The 24,119-nt window shown below is 43.5% G+C and overlaps 1 protein-coding gene across 2 annotated transcripts in view; it reads left to right on the top strand.

Moving 5' to 3' along the window:
• uvrag (UV radiation resistance associated gene) overlaps window positions 1-24,119 on the top strand; it is a 405,878-nt gene that overhangs the window by 189,616 nt on the left and 192,143 nt on the right. For both annotated transcript variants that reach the window (XR_011595706.1, XM_070892559.1), the window contains exons 9-11: window positions 8,885-8,969; window positions 14,568-14,655; window positions 21,532-21,592. Coding sequence is in view for 1 of the 2 variants with exons in the window: in XM_070892559.1 (XP_070748660.1) it covers window positions 8,885-8,969; window positions 14,568-14,655; window positions 21,532-21,592 (234 nt within the window). In the remaining variant the exon portion in view is untranslated. The remainder of the gene's footprint in view (window positions 1-8,884; window positions 8,970-14,567; window positions 14,656-21,531; window positions 21,593-24,119) is intronic.

Below are 24,119 nucleotides of genomic sequence, written 5' to 3'. Positions count from 1 at the left end.
TATTCCCAGTTGTGCACAGGAGGACTACTGGAGCCGAACCATGTAAAACCTCACCGGTCACCATGACCGAGCCCGAGTAAGCTTCCTGCTGCTTGTCCAGCTCGAACCAACTTGCCGAGTAGGACATTGGCTTGCACGGCTATCTTGAGCCTGGTCAGATGAATGCCAACCCCAGAGACAGGCTGGCTGGCCAGTTATCACTCGTGTTTTGGATCACTGCCAGTGCCCAGGTACAGAGGAGTGGGAAGGTTGGGGCGGAGGAGCGACGAGTGTTTGCGGCGGAGGTGCGATAGATGAGGGTGTGGGGCCCAGAAGAGCCGAGGGCCCGGGGCAGCACGGACCTACCCACACTGCAATATGTGTGCGCGCTAGGTCCGTGCAGCAGAGCAGGTCTCCAGTCGTCTTGGTTATCCCTTGCCACTGGACCAAGACTTAGCTCTGTCAAGCCCGTTGTGGTGCCTGATGTGCAACGGTCACCAAACACTAAAAAAAATCCACGCATAGGCATCTTTCACCTCCACAATTTGAGTTCAGGACTGGAGCTGGAACATCGGGTCCTTCATCGAAACACCTGTGAACTCGTGGAAGCAAGTCATCAATTACCAATTGAGTATCAATTACCAAGCCTGCCACATGGGGTTAACGCCATTCCAATCTTCCATAATCCAGTATGTAATCTTGGAGCCATCTTGATGAGCTCTTGTTTTCCCTCCCCGTTTCCTCCCTTTCTCTCCTCACCCGGTTTGGCCTATGTGACTCTTAATGCCACAGCAGTGTGGTTTATTCTTCACTGAGCTCTGAAGTGGCCCAGCAAGCCACCACCAAGAGTGCAGACTGCAGCAATTCACTAACCAGGCCCCCACCAGTACCTTCTCTAGAGCAACTATGGACAGGCAATAATGCCAACCACACCCACGTCCCAATAATTAATTTTAAAAATTACATATTGAATAGAGTGGGTGTTGGTGGACAACCTTACCTCGGTTCACTTTTGAGAAAAACGAGGATTCTGAGAGTCTCCCATCTAACCCCCAATGGATCTTGGAGCTATAATACACGTCCTGGAGAAAATCCAGTATTCAGTTATGTAAGCCATAAGCTATTTCGTCAAGGTCTCATGAGGCATTGGACAGAGAGCCTTATGAAAATTAATGAAAGCGATGTGAGTCAGTTACTCGAGTCTTGCAGGGTTCTATTACCTTGTATAACTCCAAAACATGCCCTACGTATTCTTCACGAGTAAAATGCAACATATTCAATGTGCATGCAGCGACAACCTGAACAACAATCTTTTTTTAAAAAGAAATGTGGGCTCAGTGACACAAAGACTATAGCATGGTTAGTAATCTTCATCTGTGAAATCTTAAATGTAATACATTGAAATGAAGAAAGACTTGCATTTATATACTGCCTTTCACCTCCACTGGACGTCTCGAAGCGCATTACAGCCAATGAAGTACTTTTGGCATGTAGTCGCTGTTGTAATGTGGGAAATGTAATGTAATGTTGCTGTGATGAAAGCCTTGATTAAAGCCAGAGAGGATGGTGGACTATTTCATCGCCCTCCCTGTAAAATCTATGCCTAATTTTAATGTGTACAGTGAAATGAAGAATCCTGAGCAGTGACGAGCACTTGGGCAGCAGAGTTCAGGTAATCCCCAGATGTTGCCTGAAGTTGCCAATGGCTGCAATGTGTTTTGCCTTGGATGATTTCATTCTATCACTGCATAGGGGATAAGAAATCCCATTTTGGCACTGTTGGCCTATAAATTTGCCAGCTCTGTGCAAGTGAAGTTTCTTCAGGGACACATCTGATGTGTTTTCGTACAAAATAGAGGAAATACATTACTATTTGACAAGGTGCCAGTTGCTTAGTGTGTCTACAAAAACAAGCCCTTGCGTGGTAGTCTTGTTGCTAACGATGTGCTGGAAAATCTTTCTAAGATAAGGCATGAGGCCATCAAGGCCAGATGGACTGAAGTTCAATCCACGCTCTGGAGCTTGTTGATCTCAGCTGGTGTGGAGGTTGTGGCGGTACAATTCACCTCGCCGCTCCTGGGCAAGGGAAGGGATAAATAGCCAGAGATTCCCACTTCTAGTTATCCAGTGAACTCTGTTGAAAAATTCATGTTGCCTCTCAATTGAGAATAGGATTGGCTTGGTTGTAATGCCCATCACAGTCAAAACCTGAAATTTAGGCCTGGATTTTCTCTGCTTGGCTGCCCCAAATTAGGCAAAGTAGTGGCAAAATTGGGTGGCGAGGACTACTTGTTGCATTCCAACCCTTTAATTACCCCATCTCTGCTCGTGCCAGGACCGCCAATGACAGTTTCTTTCTAACTCGCCACGTGCAAATGCCAGTGGCACCTCCCCATCTCCTCGGATATCCAGGTGAAGCCTGTCTTGGTCCTGTGGTCGCAAGGACCTGAAGTTTTCTGACCGAGAGAAAGAGAAGGCCTCGACTTGGCCTCTTGCCCCTTCATTTCACCCCAATCTCTCACCTGCTGAAATCCTCGACTGAGGCCTTCAGAAGAAGATTTGTTGCTGTCTTTGGGCTTCTTTTTTCCCCTTTTGCGGTCTCCATCTCTTGTCGAGCCACAGAAGCACTGCCTGGATTTTCATCAGGAGCTGCTGTGTGCTCCTCGCTAGTGGGGATTCCACCAGGAACACATCATGAACCTCAAACCCAGGAAAATTGGATTGGTAAGTTACCCCAATCTCCTCCCGCAAATGACCCTGTACGGGTGCAATGAGGAGTATCTGGACTCAGAATTGACGGACTGGAATTGTTGCCAACCAATGAACTACTCCACTCACAGGTAGATTTTCTACGTGGCCAGGGCGAGTGCTGATCAGCCGCTGGATTTTTCACTTCCACTGCTTTCAACGGTGCTGAAAAGTGGTCAATTTCTGTAACAGGCGGGCAATCAGCAACGCCAGTTTTACGCCCAGGTAGCAAGTTGAAAATCTTCCCCTATCATCTTTAGGAGGAGGAAAGAAATATTTGTAAAAGGTTGCAGATTTGTATATTGGAGCCAGTGTCCCAAGTTGACCCAAAAGCTCTTGATCTGAATGCACGCAGCATTCGTAACAAAATAGATGTTGACGGCAACGTGGTTGCAAGGTGACCAAGGCTGGGAACTAAATATTCAGGGGTATTTGACAATTCGGAAGGACAGACAGAAAGGAAAAGGAGGTAGGGTAGCTCTGTTAATAAAGGATGAAATCAGTGCGTTAATGAGAAACGAAATTGGCTCAGAAGATCAAGATGTTGACTCAGTTTGGGTGGTGATAATGAATAATTAGGGGGAAAAGTCGCTGGTGGGCTTAGTCTGTCGGCCCCCTAACAATAGCTACACGGTTGAACGGAGTATAAATCAAGAAATAATGGAGGCTTGTAAAACATGAACGGAAATAATCATGGCCGATTTTAACCTTCATATTGATTGGACAAAGCAAATTGGGCAAGCGTAGCCTTGAGGAAGAAGTCATAGTTTATCCGGGATAGTTTCCTTGAACAGTACGTTGCGGAACCAACCAGGAAGCAGGCTATCTTAGATCTGTGTAATGAGACAGGATTAATAAATGATCATCTAGTAAAGGATCCTCTTGGAATGAGTGACCATAGCATGGTTGAATTTCAAATTCAGTTGGAGGGTGAGAAAGTTGGATTTCTAACCAGTGTCCTAAGCTTAAACAAAGGAGACTACAAAGGTATGAAGGCAGAGTTGGCTAAAGTGGACTGGTTAAATATATTGAAGCGTGAGACGGTTGATGAGCAGTGGCAGACATTTAAGGAGCTATTTCATAACTCACAACAAAAATATATCCCAATGAGAAGGAAAGGCTGCAAGAGAAGGGATAACTATCTGTGGCTATCAAAGGAAATAAGGGATGGTATCAAATTGAAAACATAAGAAGAAAATAAATGCATACAATGTGTCCAAGACTTGTGGGAGGCCAGAGCATTGGGAAACTTTTAAAAGCCAGCAAAGAACAACTTCAAAAAAAATAAGAGGGAAGATAGATTATGAAAGTAAACTAGCACAAAATATAAAAACAGATAGTCAGAGTTTCTACAGGTACATAAAAAGGAAAAGAGTGGCTCAAGTAAATGTTGGTCCTCCAGAGGATGATACTGGAGGAATTAATAATGGGGAACAGGGAAATGTATCCTTGGGTCCTAAAATAAATAACTACAGAGATAGTGGAGGCATTGGTTGTAATCTACCAACATTCCCTGGATTCTGGGGAGGTCCCAGCGGATTGGAAAACTGCAAATGTAACGCCCCCATCTTTTTTTTTTTAAAAAGGAGGCAGTTAGCCTAACATCGGGTCATTGGGAAAATGCTGGAGTCCATTGTTAAGGAAGCAGTAGTAGGACATTTGGAAAAGCATAATTCAGTCGAGCAGAGTCAGCATGGTTTTATGCAAGGAAAATCATGTTTGACAAATTTGCTGGTGTTCTTTGCAAATGTAACGAGCAGGGTGGATAAGGGGGAACCAGTGGATGTGGTGTATTTCAATTTCCAGAAGGCATTCGATAAAGTGCCACATCAAAGGTTACTGCACAAGATAAAAGTTCACAGGTTTGGGGTAATATATTAGCATGGATTGAAGATTGGCTAAATAACAGAAAACAGAGAGTCGGGATAAACTGATCATTTTCCCGTTGGTAAACAGTAACTAGTGGGGTGCCACATGGATTGGTGCTGGGGCCTCAACTATTTACAATCTATATTAATGACCTGGATGAAGGGACTAGGTATAACTTAGCCAAGTTTGCTGATGATCCAAAGATGAGAGGGAAAGCTAGTTGTGAGGGCACACAAAATCTGCAGAGGAATATAGACAGGCTCAGTGAGTGGGCACAAATTTGGCAGATGGAGTATAATGTAGGAAAATGTGAGGTTCTCCACTTCGGCAGGAAAAATAAAAAAGCAAATTATAATTTAAATGGAGAAAAATTGCAAAGTGCTTCAGTACAGAGGGACCTGGGGATCCTTGTGCATGAAACACAAAAAGTTAGTATGCAGGTACAGCAAGTAATCAGGAAGGCAAATGGAATGTTGGCCTTTATTGCAAGGGGCTTTGAGTATAAAAGCAGAGAAGTCCTGCTACAACTGTACAGGGTATTGTTGAAGCCACACCTGGAGTACTGCGTACAGTTTTGGTCTCCGTATTTAAGGAAGGATATACTTGCATTGGAGTCAGTTCAGAGAAGGTTCATTAGGTTAATTCCAGAGATGAGGGGATTGACTTATGAAGATAGGTTGAGTAGGTTGTGCCTATCTATACACATTGACATTCAGAAGAATGAGAGGTGATCTTATCGAAACATATAAGATAATGAGGGGGCTCGACAAGGTGGATGCAGAGAGGATATTTCCACTCATAGGGGAAACTAAAACTAGGGGGCATAGTCTCAGAATAAGTGGCCGCCCATTTTAAACTGAGTTGAGGAGGAATTTCTTCTGAGGGTTGTAAATCTGTGGAATTCTGTGCCCCAGAGAGCTGTGGAGGCTGGGTCATTGCTTAACACCAGCGCATCCTGCCAGATCCTGCAAATCCCCTGGGAGGACAGATGCACCAACATCAGTGTTCTCGATCAGGCCAACATCCCCAGCATCGAAGCACTGACCACAGTCGTCCGCATGCCCGACACGAGACTCCCAAAGCAAGCACTCTACTCTGAACTCCTACATGGGAAGCGAGCCCCAGTAGGGCAGAGGAGATGTTTCAAGGACACCCTCAAAGCCTCCTTGATAAAGTGCAACATCCCCACCGACACCTGGGAGTCCCTGGCCCAAGACCGCCCTAAGTGGAGGAAGGGCGCTGAGCCCTCTAGTCTCGTCGCCGAGAGCGTGCAGAAACCAAATGCAGACAGCGGAAGGAGCATGTGGCAAACCAGACTCCCCACCCACCCTTTCCCTCAACGACTCTCTGTATCACCTGTGACAGACTATAGTTCCCGTATTGGACATAGTCATCTGAGAACTCACTTTGAGTGGAAGCAAGTCTTCCTCGATTTTGAGGGACTGTGTATGATGATTAAGGCGGAGATAGACAGATTTTTGAACGATAAGGGAGTAAAGGGTTATGGGGAGCGAGCAGGGAAGTGGAGCTGAGTCCATGACCAGATCAGCCATGATCTTATTAAATGGTGGAGCAGGCTCAAGGGGCCAAATGGCCGATTCCTGCTCCTATTTCTTATGTAATCAACAGCTATTCGTGTCACATATTGGGGCATAATGGTGGATATAGTTGAAGAATGGTGTCGGAACAGCTGGAAGAGTTTTGAGAATGATCGTTATACAGTTTTGGATGTCTTACTTTAGGGAGGAGGTCAAGATCATAATGAAGGTACACAAAATATCTACTGAGTTGATGCCAGAGGTGAGGGCTATTATTAATGAGATGCTAGGTTCCTTTCTCTCCAAGCGAAAAGATTAAGAGGAGAACTGGTATAGTATTCAGAGTAATATAGGGATTTTAATGAGATTAGTAGGGAAAAATTAGGCGAGTCACTGATTAGAGGATATAATTTAAGGTTACTAAAAGCCTAGAGTAGTAAATATAAAACCCCTGATTATAAGTAATGATGTATCTGCTTTTGGTAGAGATCGATTTTGAACCTGGGAGAACGGTTTTCTGAAAGAGAAATCATGTTTGACAAATCTATTCAGAGTTCATACGAATGAGAGGTGATCTTATTGAAACCTGTAAAATATTTCGAGGACAAAAGCAAAATAATGCGGATGCTGGAAATCTGAAATAAAAACAAAAAATGCTGGAAATACTCAGCAGTTCAGGCATTATCTGTGGCGAGAGAAACAGAGTTAACGTTTCAGGTCGATTATCTTTCGTCATAATTGAGTGTGTTTCCCCTGGCTGTAGTTCTCAAACTAGGGGTTATAGTCTCAGGATAAGGGGTCAGTCATTTAGGACTGAGATGAGAAATTTCTTCACTGAGTGTTGTGAATATTTGGAATTCTCTACCCCAGAGAGCTGTGGATGGTCAGTCATTGAGTATATTCAAGGCTGAGATCGATAGATTTTTGGACTCGAGAGAAATGGAGATCGGGCAGGAAAGTGGAGTTGAGGTAGAAGATCAGCCATGATCTTATTGAATGACTGAGCAGGCTCGCGTGGCCGCATGGCCTCCTCCTCCGATTTCTTAAGTGATGGAACAACATTTGTAACCAGGATAACTTTTTCGATGGACTTTGTGCAGAAAATTGGCTGCTGCAGCAGCTTACATATGTGACTGAACTTCGAAAGTAATTAATTGACTGTGAAGTGCTTTGGACTGGTCTGAGGGCATGACGGGTGCTAAATTAATACAAGTTCTCTTTTCTTTTCTCCTCCTTTTCAAGTATAGGTCTCGCTCTTTGCATCATAGTCTTAGATCAGAATTTCAGATGCTGTTTCAGAGTCACAGTTGTCTACATTTCCCTGTGCCAGCTCAACGGTTGGTAGTAGCCTTTACTACCAAAGAAACCAACAAAATAGCATTGATATATGCAGCAGGGAACTATTGTTTGGGTTACATGGAAATGAAATCCAGTAGGAAGTGCATGTTCCGTTCATTGATTTGTTCCCTTTGAGCAAATACACAGAATGTATGTGGCAGCACGACCTCCTCGGAGTGTTACATTTTATATCAACTCTTCTACGAAGAAGGGGTCAATGACCTCTTGGCAGTGTGGTTGAAGAGTAGAAAGTGATTGGCAGTTAGCTTCTTTTCCTCCTCCCCTAGTTTCGCCATCTCCTCTCTTGAAGATACTGACACTTGCTCGTGGTCTGGCTCCATTGGCACTGGTGCATTCTGGTACCTTGCCCAAGTGGCTGTTCTTGATGGAAGAGGCTCGACCCAGGGTGTCGTTGGTCTTTTTAACAGTGAAGAGGCATCATAGCCAGGCCAGATCCTGTTCTCCCCTGACGTGCCTCCTTGCATACCTTTTCTGGAAAAAATAATCACGAGAGAAAACTCGGTTTGATTTTTTTTTGCCCCTAAGCCCGGATTTGATGAATAATTTTTTTTAATGTATTAGATTTTCCTGCTTTGATCCTTTTCACGGAGTGACCTGTTTTTAACCTAAGCAGTAAACACAGTCCACTTTTGGCTCGGGATGCATTTCCCTGTCAATCCTTAAGTCCTTGGGTAGCCTTTTATCATGATAACATCAAGCAGCACTGTAATTATATTCTGCCGGGAAGTTTATCTAGAAAGTAAATCAAAAGTAATTTCCTTTATAAAGCTTATAATATAAAATGTTAGCGATTTGTGGTTCACATCTCTGTAAGCATTTGCCTCTTTTAGTATTTGGTATACAGTTGATTAATCCCCAAGCTCTCTTTGGGATGGAGAAGTGAAGGTTGCTTGCTTTTCTAATTAAAAGTATGACCCTGTGCAACACACATGTCGTGTTGGACTTTCATTTCATCAGCAATGGCAACTGGCTTCCTTAATTTGTTAAGTTGATGCACCGTTGCTTAAAACCAATTACGTGAATGTCGAATATCTTTTTAAATTTTAAATTGGAAAATAATTCCATTCTGTCATGAATGACAAATTGCAATCCTATGCATGAAATACTGAGGAAATTACATGTGCATAAACAAAATGAGTGACTGCCAACCTGAAGTTGGCATAGAGGCTGAAAAACACTGAGCGAGATTCTTGGGGCATGGAACAGTTACTAATTTATATGTGTATATGTATTTTTTTAAAAATAAACATCAACTTTATTTTCCTTTTGCTAACTATCCTAAAGCTAAATCAATTTTATAAAGAAACCAACTTTTATTTTGCAACTTTCTTGGCTTTGTGTGTATGTTAAATGGAACTTGAAAAGATGATTTTTGTTGCCCCCTCTCCTAGAAAAAGTATTCTCAAGTAAACGTCATTGCTTACAAGTGGAGGACTCGTCTATGAATGAAGAAAGGAAGGGGTGTATAGCTAAAAGGTAAACACTTCTTAAAAGCTCCCACTGATTTATTGCTCTTTCGTGCCTGTCCTTGGTTTTCTGTGCGTGATAAATGTTGCATTGGTAACTCGCAGTAAGACGCTAACCAGGCGATTGATCTTTCGTAATACTACCTGTCGCGAGGTTTTAAATGATTGTGCAGTAATGCTGCTGTAATTGGAAAAAATGTAATTAATCCAATATAAATATTGCGCATAATTTTAAGAAAGTGAAAAGAGACTGCCATTTATTTTTCTTGGTGTCCTTGAGCTCCAAATGCTAAAACTTAAACCTTTTCAAAAATATTCAGCCTTCAGAAACACAATGAATTCTTGTGGAATGAAAATTCGTGAGCGACTTCTCAGATGTGTATTTTCCTGCAGAGGCAGGGAAGTGAATTGGATGAGACAGAGAAAAGAAGCTAAGCTACACATGACATTTTCACCACATTCTCCATTACTGGTCTTTCCCCACCCACTGTGACACAATTTGATAGGAATTACTGATTTGTTTATGATATCTAACCAAATAGGCCTGAAAGTATAGGTGCCATTTTAATGTCAATATTTAGGAAGTGTTGTGTTGTTCCGTAGTGAATTTGCAGCCTTTGCAAATTCACTTCTATTTATATGTCGCCTTTAATGCAGTAAAATACCCCAAGGCGCCTCACAGGAGTGTTACAAGACCAAAATTTGATATCGAGCCACATAAGAAGAAATTAGGGTGGATGAAAGAGGTAGGTTTTAAGGAGGAGAGTGAGGTGGAGAGGTTGAGGGAGGGAATTCCAGAGCTTGGGGCCTCGGCAATTGAAGACACGGCCACCAATGGTTGAGCAATTATAATCAGGGATGCCCAAGAGTGCAGAATTAGAAGAGCGCAGACATCTCGGGGCGGGGATGGGGTGGGGGCTAGAGGAGATTACAGAGATAGGGAGAGGGCGAGACCATGGAGGGATTTGAAAACAAGGATGAGAAATTTGAAATCATGGCGTTACTTAACCGGGAGCCAGTAGAGATCAGCGAGCACGGGATGATGGGTGAACGGGACTTGGTGCGAGTTAGGACACAGGCTGTTAAGTTGTGGATGACCAAGTTTATGTAGGGCTCACTTGCGGGACCACACTTTCCCTCATCTGTTACCCACAGCATTCCTGTTTGGATTTGGGGAGCTGCAGGTGTTCTCCTTGAGATAGCAGTCAAGTGCAACAGCCTCGACCTCGCTGTCTTCTCCTAATCGACTGCTTTGTTCTTTGACCTCTTGGTCTGCTCGCCACTTAACTATTCCTCCCTCCTTCTGACTGCTCTGCTCCCCTTGCTTTCTCCTTATCCATCTGTAAGAACAATGGGATTATATACACTGACCAGAATGTTTATCAAGGGCACCAGACAGATCCTTAACCCTTCACCTTAACTCGTCATCAAAGAGCTGTCTGGCTTTACCACCCAGTCTATGCCTAGCAGTGAATTTGGCTCGTTTAACTGTCTTACATCAACCAGTTCAGATTACATTAACATTTACACTAGCAACCTCCCACCAGGATTCCCATAAACTACCGAGAGAATGAATTAATCCTTTATTGCTGGTTAACGAATTCAGACAATAAAGTCATGAATCATAGTTGGCAGCACTTAAACTTAAATATTGAGTATACAGTATAATTAGTAGGAACGTTAATTGACAAAATAAATAAATTGCAAAGGCAGCCCGGTTATGTCAGTAATTCAGTTGTAACTGCTTCTTATTAACAGCTGCACTTGAGATAAGTGAGACTGATCTAAACTAGGGAGATTAATTTTAGGATTAGACTCCTAAAATAGCTGAAGTTATCAGCTTTACATAGCCAGTCTATTGAATAAATGTATGCTTGGAGTTAGTACTGTTTCTATAATTTCTATCACTTCATCCTTATGAGCTGGTCACCTAACCTTCCTCTAGACGGATGGTGTTCGTCTTCTGAGACTGTCATAGTTCTATCCTGAATACTCTGCTCCTTGGCAAAGTCAGCTTTTGTGCTGGTAGCTGAATCTGGATTTTCTGGCTTATCCCTCGGAGCTGCCGGACAAAGCCAATCCGGGTTTGCCCGGGAGCTCTGAGGGAATGATCAGCCATGATCATATTGAATGCTGGTGCAGGCTCGAAGGGCTGAATGGCCTACTCCTGCACCTATTTTCGATGTTTCGAAATTTCACTTCCCTTGTACTGGGGGGGAAACCCCTGTACACCTAAGTGGCACACGTGTCGATACCTCTATTTGGCTGGTGTAGCTGCACAACTTAACTTCGGTATCCTCTCTGTGGGAGAAGGACTTTCCGATCTTGCATGGTACCCTTCTACATCAACTAGACAAGGTGCCACTAAAAGAACTAGGACTGAACGAAAACTGAGACTTAACTAAGGTGCTTAAAAACACAATCTTGTATCTCCTTTTTTCAAAAGACACCTCCCCTAATTCTATTGACCAATCTGAAGGAGAGAGTTCCACCCTTCTGGTGTCAATCGCCTCTCACAGCCCTGTTGGTGCCCGTGAGCACCTCACATTCACTGAGACACCAGTGCCTAGATCTGACATGTCACTCATTTACTCCCTCGTATCCGGTCTCCTTTGTTAACAAGTGCAGACAAAGAAAAGCATGTTTATGTTGTGTAACTTGTATGACGGTCTTACGAGGTCTGGATTGTGAAGGGTTTTCTGTCTTCTGTCTTTCCCCTCTTTTCTCCGCTCTCCCCAACATCTAACCGCTTTAAAATTATTCAGAGATGTTGACCGTCTGCACAAAGGTTATCCGTCACTTAAAGAAACTTAACCGTGTTTTATTTTTTATTTCTGTACACACTGAAGACCCTTAAAAGGTTACCAAGTACCCCTCTGTCGAGAAGATAAGATAATCACTAATAAAGCCAATAAGAAATTTGAGAGAAAATGCTTCACGCAGAGAGTGGTGAGAATGTGGAACTCGCTGCCATGGAGTAGTTGAGGTGAATAGCATAGATGCATTTATGAGGAATCTAGATAAGTATGTAAGGGAGAAAGGAATAGAAGGATATGCTGATGGCGTTCGATAAATTCGGGTGGGAGGAGGTTAGTGTGGAGCATAAACACCCGCATGGACCAGTTCGGCTGAATGGCCTGTTTTTCTACTGTGTTCTACGTAATATGTTTGGTATGTCCACCTGCAGAGTGCCGCAGGCAGCCAGAGTCTGAAAATGCAGCTTGTCGGGATTGGCAGTGACCCAAAGCTGTCGTCGTGCAGTTTTGTCCACCAGTATATAGTGCTTTTCTTGTTGTATCTTAAGTGGTGAAATAAGAATATTAAGGATGTGGAGCGAAGGGAAAGGAGTAGGAATTCTGAAGCGGAGACTGCCACGACAAAATGGCAGAGCAGGCTCAGTCATAGAATAGCACGGCACAGAAGGAGGCCAATTGGCCCATCGAGTCTGTGCCAGCTCTTTCAAAAAGCAATCCAGTTATTCCCACTCCCGGCTCTCTTGCTATGGTCCTGCCACTTTTTTTCCTTCAAGTATTCAAGTTGGCCGTTTCCTGTTTATGTTTTACACAGTGGCGCAACATATTAATCAGAAATCTTGATTCTTTTAATGAGCAGAAACCAAACTTTAGTTCCCAGGTATGAGTTTGTGTTGTAACACAACTTCCCCTGAGCACGCACATGTCTGTTAATGTATTTCTTAAGCAGTATAACTTTAGAAGCGGGATTTGGATTACCTGGCTAAACGTTGAAAGCAGATGGTTGAACTCCTAATATTTACGATTTATGAAATGTATCCGAGAGCGTGTTTATCCTGATGAGCATGCTGTGTGTGTGTTTAAGCGCAGTAGTGGTGTTGCATCCTGTACAAACATCTGAAGACTACAGGTTGGTTCCAGTTATTGAAGTAATGACTGTTATGGGTCCTTAATTCGTGCAGTGTATTTTGGCAATATCCGTGGAGATTAGACCAGTATGCAATAGTTCAGCCGCATTTAATGGCCTGCTTGCAAGGGTCTTGTTTCTTTGTGTGTTGAGGTGTGCAGAGAGCTAGTAATACTTACTGGGATGATGGATGACGTGTTCGTGGAGCTTATGAGCACCGTGCGCAAAAATAGCCAGATAGAATTTGCATTCCTCCTTGTTCTGCGATGAATTAAAAAGTGCCGTTCTCAGCTGCAAAAAGGTTACGTAACTTTTGTGGACGCTGGTGGCGCCCAGCGAGTTGAATTGGCTTTGGGTCTCGGAGAGTGACCAGCATGCATTGCGGTCCTGCCCTTTTTGAGCGAAAGGTCGAGCTGTCCTGAGTGTTGCCCAGCTTCTGAATTTGCTCCAGAATTCCCTCCCTAAACCTCTCCACCTCTCTCCTCTTGTAAGATGCTCCTTAAAACCTACTTCTCTTCAAGCTTTTGGGCATCTGTCCTGATATCTCCTTCTGTGACTCAGTGTCAAAATGTGTTTTTATTGATTAACAGTCTTATTAAGTGGCGTGGGATGTTTTGCTGTATTAAAGACACTATATAAACACAAGTTGTTGTTGTAGTTATGGTAGAAACACATAAGAGGCCAGCTCATGCCATCTTGGCCTACGTGCATGCCCCAAAAGTTTTTTAAAAGCAGCTTAAATACATGCATGTGGATGTTGCCATGTCGTTATGGGGACTATAACCCACTTTTGAATTTTGTTAAATTTGGACCAAACAAAAGGTGGGTGGACACACCAGACCCAGTTGAAACGGATCTAATTCATATCTCGACAAAGTAAAGTCATGGAATTCTGTCTATAGTCCACTCGTTGCGTTTACAGTGTTCAGCTTTCGGCTACCCAGGCCCTAATTTCTGGAATTCCCTCCTTTAACCACTCGGTCCTCCTCTAAGATGCTCTTTAAACCCACCTCTTTGGCGAAGTTTTAGATCACCTGCCCAAATATCTCCGAATGTGGCTCGGTGTCAAATTTTGTTAATCTCTCCTGTGAGGGGCCTTGGGACTCAATAGGCGCTACATTAATGCAAGTTGAAAGGGTTTTTAACTGAAATATACTGTTGGACATGCAACAAGGCAGCAGCTGCTTTTATAGCCACTTAATGTCACAATGCTGGCCGCTTCCACTGGCCAGGTCCTGTACAGCTGGTGATAGTGGCAGGGCAAACTTGTTAATTCAGTTAGGCTGGTGGCAGGACGATCCTGTTGTTTTAAACCAATTCCCCTCCTTTTCTCTCTGCCTCTTCTGAAGATCCCAGTTCTCGCTGCCACCTTAATCAGGCGCGCATGCTTCACTGACCATTTAGCAGAGTGCATCTGAATCAAGCTCAATTCTCTCCTTGTCTGATACTCGCTGGCCTATTTCTCAACAGCAGTTAACAGAAAGATCTTGCATTTATATAGCGCCTTTCACAAGCTCAGAGGATGCCCCAAATTACTTTATGGCCCAATTTTCAAGTAATTTTCAAGTGTGGTCACTGTTACAATGTAGGGAAACGTGGCAGCCAATTTGCACACAGCAAAGTTCTACAGATACGTAGTGGAAATGACGGAAAAGTCCCTCAATTCAACTCTTGTTTTCAAGTTGTGTGCAAGTACTATGCTAAGTAATGTACTACTTTATTTTAACAGAGAGCTCTTCCTGAAGACCAATGCTCAACTGAACATTCGGTGTCGGCAGCTGTTGTCGGAACTCTCTTACATTTACCCCGTTGAAGTGGTAAGGTTATTGTGCATTTGCTTTTTATAACCACTTTTTTCCCATTATACTTGAGGGTTAGACTCACAGTTTTGAAGATATTTTCTCCATTGTAGATGCAGTACACTATTCCTACCTGAGCTGGGAGATAACCCGCTCAGGAGTCTCTGCTGTGATCCCTTGAGGCATGGACCTGCTTTCTCTCTCTGCGTTGCTGGGAGGTCCTCTTGTTTATTTCCAATATTTTGATATTTCCAGCATTCCTTTTTATTTCCATTCTGAAACTACCTTTTTTCAAGGTGTGCTGGAGCATCTCTGCGTGCTTGTTCTGATATTCTCCTCCAGCGCGAGAACAAAATTACCAACTGGTGACCCCTCCACCTTGGAAGGGGGCAAAGATGAAGTAAGTGGGGTTTCCCTGGGATTGAGGTGGCTCCAAGCCGATGGAACTGACGATTAAAGTTCAGTGCCAGGCCAATTCTCTGGTGGATGCAGCAATCTGCTATCTGAGCAGGCAGGTCCTTTGTATTCCAGGGCACGATTGATGATTGAGCACCCGACCGGTTTCACAGCTGGAAACAGGATGAGTAGACCCATCGCTGAGAATCTTCTCACGATGCTCTAGATAATCCCGCAAGCCATGCCTTAATGGGTAGATAATAGTGACTGAACAAGCAGTGGGCAGCTTGCCATTGCTCTGCCAGTTTTGGGTGACTGGATCGCGTGCTCTTCACATATTTGGGGGGTCCCGAAATCTTGGGTATCTCTACCTCCACCTTTCGACTTGGGTAAGTTCAATGAAACAAGTGAGATGACGTTATGCATATGACATGAAACCTGGAGTTGTAGAATACAGTGAGGAGAATCTTCTCAGGAGAACCTAGACTGGTGAAATAGGCAGACATGTGGAAGATGAGATTTAATGCAGAGATATGCGAAGTGATTACATTTTGGAAGGAAGCACGAGAGGCAATATAAACAAAATGGTCCAGTTTTAAAAAGGGGTACAGCAGCGGAGACTTGGGAGTGTACATTCACAAATCTTTGAAACATAGAAACATAGAAAATAGGTGCAGGAGTAGGCCATTCGGCCCTTCGAGCCTGCACCACCATTCAATATGATCATGGCTGATCATTTTTGCAACTTTAGTACCCCATTCCTGCTTTCTCTCCATACCCCTTGATTCCTTTAGCTGTAAGGGCCACATCTAACTCCCTTTTTGAATATATCCAACGAAGTTGGCAGGATAATTTACGTAGGCAGTTTGTTTTTTTTTTAAAGCAGACCAGATCCTTGGCTTTATAAATAGAGGCATCGAGTACAAAAGCAGGGAAGTTATGCTAAGCCTTTATAAAACAGTGGTTAGGCCTCAGCTGGAAAATTGTGTCTCATTATAGCACTACACTTTAGAAAGAATGTCAAGGCCTTGCAACAGGAGCAGAGGAGATTTACCAGAATGGTACCAGGGATGAGGGACTACAGTTATGTGGAGAGACCAGAGAAGCTGGGATTGTTCTCCTCCGAGCAGAAAGGTTATGGGGAGATTTAATAGAGGTGCTCAAAATTGAGTAGTTCTGATAAATAAAGAGGAACTGTGTCCACTGGCAGGAGGGTCAGTAACCAGAGGAAACAGATTTAAGATTATTAGCAAAAGAAGCAGACAGGCGATGAGAATTTGTTCTACAAAGGACTGGATTTATATGGCGCCTTTCCTGACCACCGGACGTCTCAAAGCGCTTTACAGCCAATGAAGTACTTTTGGAGTGCAGTCACTTTTGTAATGTAGGAAACGCAGGCAGCCAATTTGCGCACAGCAAGTTCCCACAAACAGCAATGACCAGATTAACAGTTTTTTTGTTATGTTGATTAAGGGATAAATATTGGCCAGGACACCGGGGTTAACTCTCCTGCTACTCTTCTAAATAAAGCCATGGGATCTTTTATGTTCACTTGAGAGAGCAGATTCATCCAAAAGAAAGTACCTCCGACAGTCCAGCACTCCTTGAGCACTGCACTGGAGTGTCAGCCTAGATTTTTATTTTTTTGTGTGCACCAGTCCCTGGTGTGGGACTTGAACCCACAAGCTTCTGACACCGAGGCGAGTGTGCTGATCACTGAGCCACAGCTGACACTATGTGGAATGCCACTGCCTGAAAGGGTTGTGGAAGCAGATTCAATAGTAACATTTACAAAAGCGATGGAGTGGCGCAGTGGAACTAATTGAATAGCTATTTTAAATTTCCAGCACAGATGGGATGGGCCGAATGACCACCACGTGCCGTGGCATTCGATGACTTTCTATGGAGACCACATGGATTGCATAGAAAATGTGGCTGCGGATTTTTCAGTGCCTTGGTTTAGAGACTAAAATATGTGGTTTTTTTGTGCATGCCAGACACTTGGCTAACTTTAAAAAATAAACACATCTTTGTGGGGAAACACCTCGATCTGATATCTGACATAAGCAGCATAACTGACTGAAAATTTGCTCTATGGTGTATTATAAACAATAACGTGGATCCCACCCGTTTGCTCTACAGCAAGCATGTTGAAGCACCGGTACATTTGCCACCATGCTTCTGTGATGATTCTGTTCTTGGTATAAACCAATTTGATAATCTAAGAAATAGGAGCAGGAGTAGGCCATATGGCCCCTCGAGCCTGCTTCGCCATTTAATAAGATCATGGCTGACCTGATCATGGACTCAGTTCCACTTCCCCGCCCGCTCCCCATAGCCCTTATTCCCTTATAGTTTAAGATAATGTCTATTTCTATCTTAAATTTATTCAGTGTCCCAGCTTCCACAGCTCTCTGAGGCAGTGAATTCCACAGATTTATAACCCTCTGAAAGAAGAAATTTCTCCTCATTTCTGTTTTAAATGGGCGATCCCTTATTCTAAGATCATGCCCTCTAGTTCTAGTCTAGTGGAAACATCCTCTCTGCATCCGCCTTTCAAGCCCCCTTATAATCTTATACGTTTTGATAAGATCACCTCTCATTCTTCTGAACTCCAGTGAGTAGAGGCCCGACCTTTCCTCATAAGTCAACCCCCTCATCTCCGGAATCAACCTAGTGAACCTTCTCTGAACCGCCTCCAAAGCAAGTATATCCTTTAGGAAATATGAAAACCAAAACTGCACGCAGTATTCCAGGTGTGGCCTCACCAATACCTTATATAGCTGTAGTAGGACTCCTCTTTATAGTCTTCCTGATCACTTGCTGTACCTGCATATACTATCCTTTTGTGTTTCATGCACAAGTATCCCCAGGTCCCGCTATACTGCGGCACTTGCAATCTTTCTCCATTTAAATAATAACTTGCTCTTTGATTTTTTTTTTCTGTCAAAGTGCATGACCTCACACTTTCCGACATTATACACCATCTACCAAATTTGTGCCCACTCACTTAGCCTTTCTATGTCCTTTTGCAGATTTTTTATGTCCTCCTCACACACTGCTTTCCCTCCCATCTTTGTATCGTCAGCAAACTTGGCTACATTACACACAGTCCCTTCTTCCAAGTCGTTACTATAGATTGTAAATAGTTGGGGTCCCAGCACTGATCCCTGCGACACCCCACTAGTTACGGAATGAACCAGAGAATGAACCATTTATCCCGACTCTCTGTTCTGTTCATTAGCCAATCCTCTATCCATGCTAATATATTATCCCCAACCCTGTGAACTTTTATCTTGTGCAGTAATCTTTTATGTGGCACCTTGTCAAATGCCTTCTGGAAGTCCAAATACACCATATCCACTGGTTCCCCTTTATCCACCCCGTTCGTTACATCCTCAAAGATGTTAGATTTGATCAAAAATTGCAAATGTGCTTGCTTCCTCCCTCCCAAAAAGAAAAGGGACAGTGAGGGGATGAATGAATATCAGAAAGCAAGCAAAGAATTTGTAAGACAGAGAAAACCATATCAAAGTGTTGCGCTGGAGGGAAAAAAATACTTTTAATTTTGCATTCTCTCTCAACTTTCAGTTCATGAAGAAAACCCACATTTTTGTCTAAATAACTGCGACTCTTTTAAAAAAAATATCTTTCACCTTTTAGCGATTATCATTGCCCTCTATATGCTAGGACTGGGGCTTGGGAAAGTTTAGACAGTGGGAGGGGGGAGGTTGAGGGTGAAAAGTTGCCGAGGGGTTGTTTAGCAGGGGAGCTCCTGCGGGAGCTGCTACCCCGACGGCCATTTGCAGTTCAGTTCTCTATTAGCACTGTGGTATAGTAATTAATTATTCTATATTAGCACTGTGCTATAGTAACTGAGCACAGGCCAGGGGTTGACCCCAGGATCTATATGCAAGGTGGATGAGGAACAAGGAACACACATTGGAACAGGAGTCGGCCATTCAGCCCATTCTGCCGTCATGGCTAATCTGTACCTCGACTCCATTTTACCCGCCTTCGTTCCATATCCTTACCCTTACCTATCAAAAATCTCAACCTCAATCATGAACATTTAAATTCACCCAGAAGTCACTTTTACGAGAGAGTTTTCCAGATTTCTACTATTTGTGGAAAAAGTTCTCACTGATTTTACTCCTGAAAGACCTGGCTCTAATTTAAGATTATGCCCCCTTGTTTCTGGATTCCTCGACCAGAGGAAATAGTTTCTTTCTCTCTCTCTCTAGTCGAACAAATGCTGTAGCATTTTAAACTCCTTGATTAGATCAACCTGCCAAATCAAAGGACTACAAACATAGAAACATAGAAAATAGGTGCAGGAGTAGTCCATTCGGCTCTTCGCGCCTGCGCCACCATTCAATAAGATCATGGCTGATAATTCCCCCAGTACCCCTTTCCTGCTTTCTCTCCATACCCCTTGATCCTTTAGCCGTAAGGGCCATATCTAACTCCCTCTTGAATATATCGAATGAACTGGCATCAACAACTCTCTGAGTGAAGAAGTTTCTCCTCATCTCAGTCCTAAATGGCCTACCCCTTATCCTAAGACTATGTCCCCTGGTTCTGGACTTCCTCAACATCCGGAACATTCTTCCCGCATCTAACCTGTCCAGCCCCGTCAGAATCTTATATGTTTCTATGAGATCCCCTCTCATCCTTCTAAACTCCAGTGAATAAAGGTCCAGTTGATCCAGTCTCTCCTCATATGACAGTCCAGCCATCCTTGGAATTAGTCTGGTGAACCTTCGCTGCACTTCCTCAATAGCAAGAACATCCTTCCTCATATTAGGAGACCAAAACTGAACACAATATTCCAGGTGAGGCCTCATGAAGGCCCTGTACAACTGCAGTAAGACCTCCCTGCTCCTATACTAAAATCCCCTAGCTATGAAGGCCAACATACCATTTGCCGCCTTCACCGCCTGCTGTACCTGCATGCCAACCTTCAATGACTGATGAACCATGACTCCCAGGTCTCATTGCACCTCCCCTTTTCCTAATCTGCCGCCATTCAGATAATATTCTGCCTTAGTGTTTTTGCCTCCAAAATGGATAACCTCACACTTATCCATTGCCATGCATTGGCCCACTCACCTAACCTGTCCAAGTCACCCTGCAGCCTCTTAGCATCCCCCTCACAGCTCACACTGCCACCCAGTTTAGTGTCATCTGCAAACTTGGAGATATTACACTCAATTCCTTCATCCAAATCATTAATGTATATTGTACAGAGCTGGGGTCCCAGCACTGAGCCCTGCGGCACCCCACTAGTCACTGCCAGCCATTCTGAAAAGCACCCGTTTATCCCGACTCTCTGCTTCCTGTCTGCCAACCAGTTCTCTATCCACGTCAGTACATTACCCCCAATACCATGTGCTTTGATTTTGCACACCAAATCTACAAGCCAAGTTTATACATGCTGCCCTTCAAATTTAATCCTTTAAGCCGTGGTATTATTCTGATAAAGCTGTGCTGTACCTCAAAGCCAGTCTAACCTTCCTGAAGTGCAGTGCCTAAAGCTAAACACAGTGCTCTCGATGGGTCTGACCAAGGCTCTGTTCACTAAAGCATCACTTCCTGGCTTTAGAATTGCAACCCCCTTGAGATAAAGGGCACCATTCCACTTGCCTTTTTGATTATTTTTGCACCTGTACACTAGCTTTTAGTCATTTGTGTCCATGGACGCACAAATCTCCATAGCTCCTAGTCTCTCACCGTTAAGGAACTATTCCGATTTGTCATTCTAATTTAATTGTGTGAGATGGATATTTGAATTCAGTATTTTTTTTGTGTTTTTTCATCCTGTTTGAAGCCTATAAAAATTTAGTTTGTAAAGGGTTTAAGTATTTCATTGAATTCTGCAATGGGAATAAATATAATGGGGTGAGGCAGATTTAAATTTAATACCTGTGGCTAGCTTCAGTTTGAAGTTCAGAGAAGGTTCACTAGGTTGCTTCCTGGGATGAAGGGATTGTCATATGAGGAAAGGTTGAGCAGGTTGGGCTTGTACTCATTGGAGTTTAGAAGAATGAGAGGGAATCTTATTGAAACATAAGATTCTGAGGGGGCTTGACAGCGTAGATGCTGAGAGGGTGTTTCCCCTCGTGGGGGAATCTAGAATTGGGGGCAAAGTTTCAGAATAAGGGGTCGCCCATTTAAGATGGAAACATTTTTAGCTGGGGGTGGTGAATCTTTGGAATTCTCTACTCCAGAGAGAGGTGGAGGCTGAGTCATTGAATATATTGAAGGCTGAGATAGCCAGATTCTTGAATTACAGGCGAGTCCAAGGGTTACGGAGAGCAGGCAGGAAATTGGAGTTGAGGCCAAGATCAGATCATCCATGATCGAGGGGCTGTATGGCTTACTCCTGTTCCTATTTCTTATGAAGCTGAAAACCAAGATTTGAGTTCATGGTGATGCACTTGGCATTGTCAAATATATAAAACTATTGTAAAGTGGCTCAATTTTTATCTTCAACAGAACGATCAGAAGGATTATTTCATGTGTGGCGTCAAGCTGCCGAATTCGGAAGACTTTCAAGGTACGTAAGCCTGAAATGTTATTTTAAATGACTTTGTTGCCCTGTTTCTTTAGTGACTAACCTACAAACAGATGAGAGTCTGATTTTATGTTATCAAATGAAAAGAAGATGATTCATTAAAAGGATGTTGCGCACAGCTATTCTGTAAAAGAGGCAAGAGCTTTTATAGTACTCGCTGGGACTCGCCTTCCCTCTTCTGGTACATGGTGTTGGTCCGTAAAACCCTTTTGAGTGGGAACAGCAATGGCACTCTTTTATCTTACACATTGAAAGGGACCCTTCCCCTACATAACTGTGCATGTTACAGTGCTGTTGCATCACCCTTTCTGGGGTGCTCGTGTGTACCATTCATTGCATTACCTGATGTAGGAAGTATATCACTGTATTGGGTGCACCACTAACCAGTTTTAGTTTATGACGTGCACAGCTACCTTGAACTTAATGCACCCCAATTCCTGCATAAATGTACTCTCTTCCCACCAGTACAGATTATAACAACGACGACTTGTATTTATATAGCGTCTTTAAGGTAGTCACATGAGAATTATAAGACAATAATTTGACACCAAGCCGCACAAGTAGAAATTAGTGCAGGTGACTCAGAGGTATGTTTTAAGGAGAGCCTTGAAGGAGAAAAGAGAGGTAGAGAGGTAGAGAGGCGGAGAGGTTTAGGCAGGGAGTTCCAGAGCTTGGGGGCCTAGGCAACAGAAGGCACGGCCACCAATGGTTGATCGATTATTATCAAGGATGCTCAAGAGGGTAGAATTAGAGGAACGCAGACATCTCTGGAGGGGAGGGAGGGGGTTGTAGGGCTGGAGGAGATTACAGCGATAGCGAGGGGCAAGGCCATGGAAGGAATTGAAAATAAGGATAAGAATTTTGAAATCGACGCTTAACCAGAAGCCAATGTAGGTCAGCGAGCACAGGGTTGATGGGTGAGTGGGACTTGGTGCAAGTTAGGACACGGGCAGCGAGTTTTGGATCACCTCTAGTTTACGTAGGGTAGAATGTGGGAGGCCAGCCAGGAGTGTATTTGAATAATCAAACCTCGAGGTAACAGAGGCATGGATGAGGGCTTCAGCAGCAGTTGAGCTGAGGTAAGGGTGGAGGTGGGCGATGTTACGGAGGTGGAAATCGGCGGTCTTAGTTATGCTGCGGATATTTGGTCGAAAGCTCATTTCAGGGTCAACTATGACACCAAGGTTGCGAACAGTCTGGCTCAGCCTCAAACAGAAGTTGGGGAGAGGAATGGAGTCAGTAGCTAGGGAATGGAGTTTGTGGCAGGGATCGAAAACAATGGCTTCGGTCTTCCCCAATATTCAATTGGAGAAAATTTCTGCTCATCCAAAACTCGATGTCGGACAAGCCATCTGACAATTTAGAGACTGTGGAGGGGTCGAAAGAAGTGGTGGTGAGGTCGAGCTGGGTGTCATCAGTGTGCATGTGGAAACTGAAGCTGTGTTTCCGGATAATGTCGCTAAGGGGAAACGTGTAAATGAGAAATACAATAAATTGTATTTGCTATTAGTCATACATGAATTATACATACACTGGTGCTCTTGTCTCAAATAGTAACACATGATAAATTTCCATTGTAACTGCTCTTTATATCATGCAAATATTGACAGTAGTTAGGTTACAGTGGAGTATTTCCCCTCAGGTTATTGAATTGTACCAGTTTGCTAATTCTATAACCCACTGGGCATCAATACCTCAACCATTGGAGCTTTCCATTCAGTCTGGATCAGTACTGCATTGGCCATCAGCAGCCCTTGGAGCATTGTTTCCGCAGAATAGTGATGGAAAATTTGGGGTTGGGGTTAAATTTGTGCTAAGCGCATGTTAGTATAACTTCTTGTCTTTGTAGTCCTAGACTGGCACTGTGCAGTAGTTAGTATTTAGGATTACACAGGATCTACGACACAGAAACAGGCCATTCGGCCCAACCAGTCCATGCCGGCGTTTATGTTCCACTCGAGCCTCCTCCTGTCTTTCTTTCCTCATCTAAATCTATCCACATAACCCTCTATTCTCTTCTCTCACATATGCCTGTCTAGCTGCTGCTTAAATGCATCTATACTATTCGTTTCCACCACTCCCTGTGGTAGCGAGTTCCACATTCTCGCCACTCTTTGGGTGAAGACGTTTCTTCTGAATTCCCTGTTGGATTTCTTGGTGACTATCTTATATTGATGGCCTCTAGTTATGCTCTTCACCACAAGTGGAAACATTTTCTGTATTCACTCTATCAAAACCTTTCATAATTTTAAAGACCTCTATTGGGTTGCCCCTCATCCAGTCTGTTCATCCTTTCCTGATAGTAAAATTAATTTCAGTGCAGTTGGCCATGTCATAAAGTATTGAACCTTTATAAGTACAGTGAAACCTATATTCGCGGACACTTATTGTGACCCCCAAATAACTTGCATGGTAAAATATACAAGAGGCACTCTGAAACCACAGACATTTGCAAATTACGAACGACGCACAGCCTTCAATTCACCAAGTCCTTTTACAATTTAAAATG

Source organism: Pristiophorus japonicus, chromosome 10 (assembly GCF_044704955.1).
Source record: "Pristiophorus japonicus isolate sPriJap1 chromosome 10, sPriJap1.hap1, whole genome shotgun sequence".
Taxonomy (NCBI): Eukaryota; Metazoa; Chordata; class Chondrichthyes; family Pristiophoridae; genus Pristiophorus; species Pristiophorus japonicus.
Note: the sequence above shows the minus strand (reverse complement) of the source record. Positions and strands in the feature narration are given on the sequence as shown.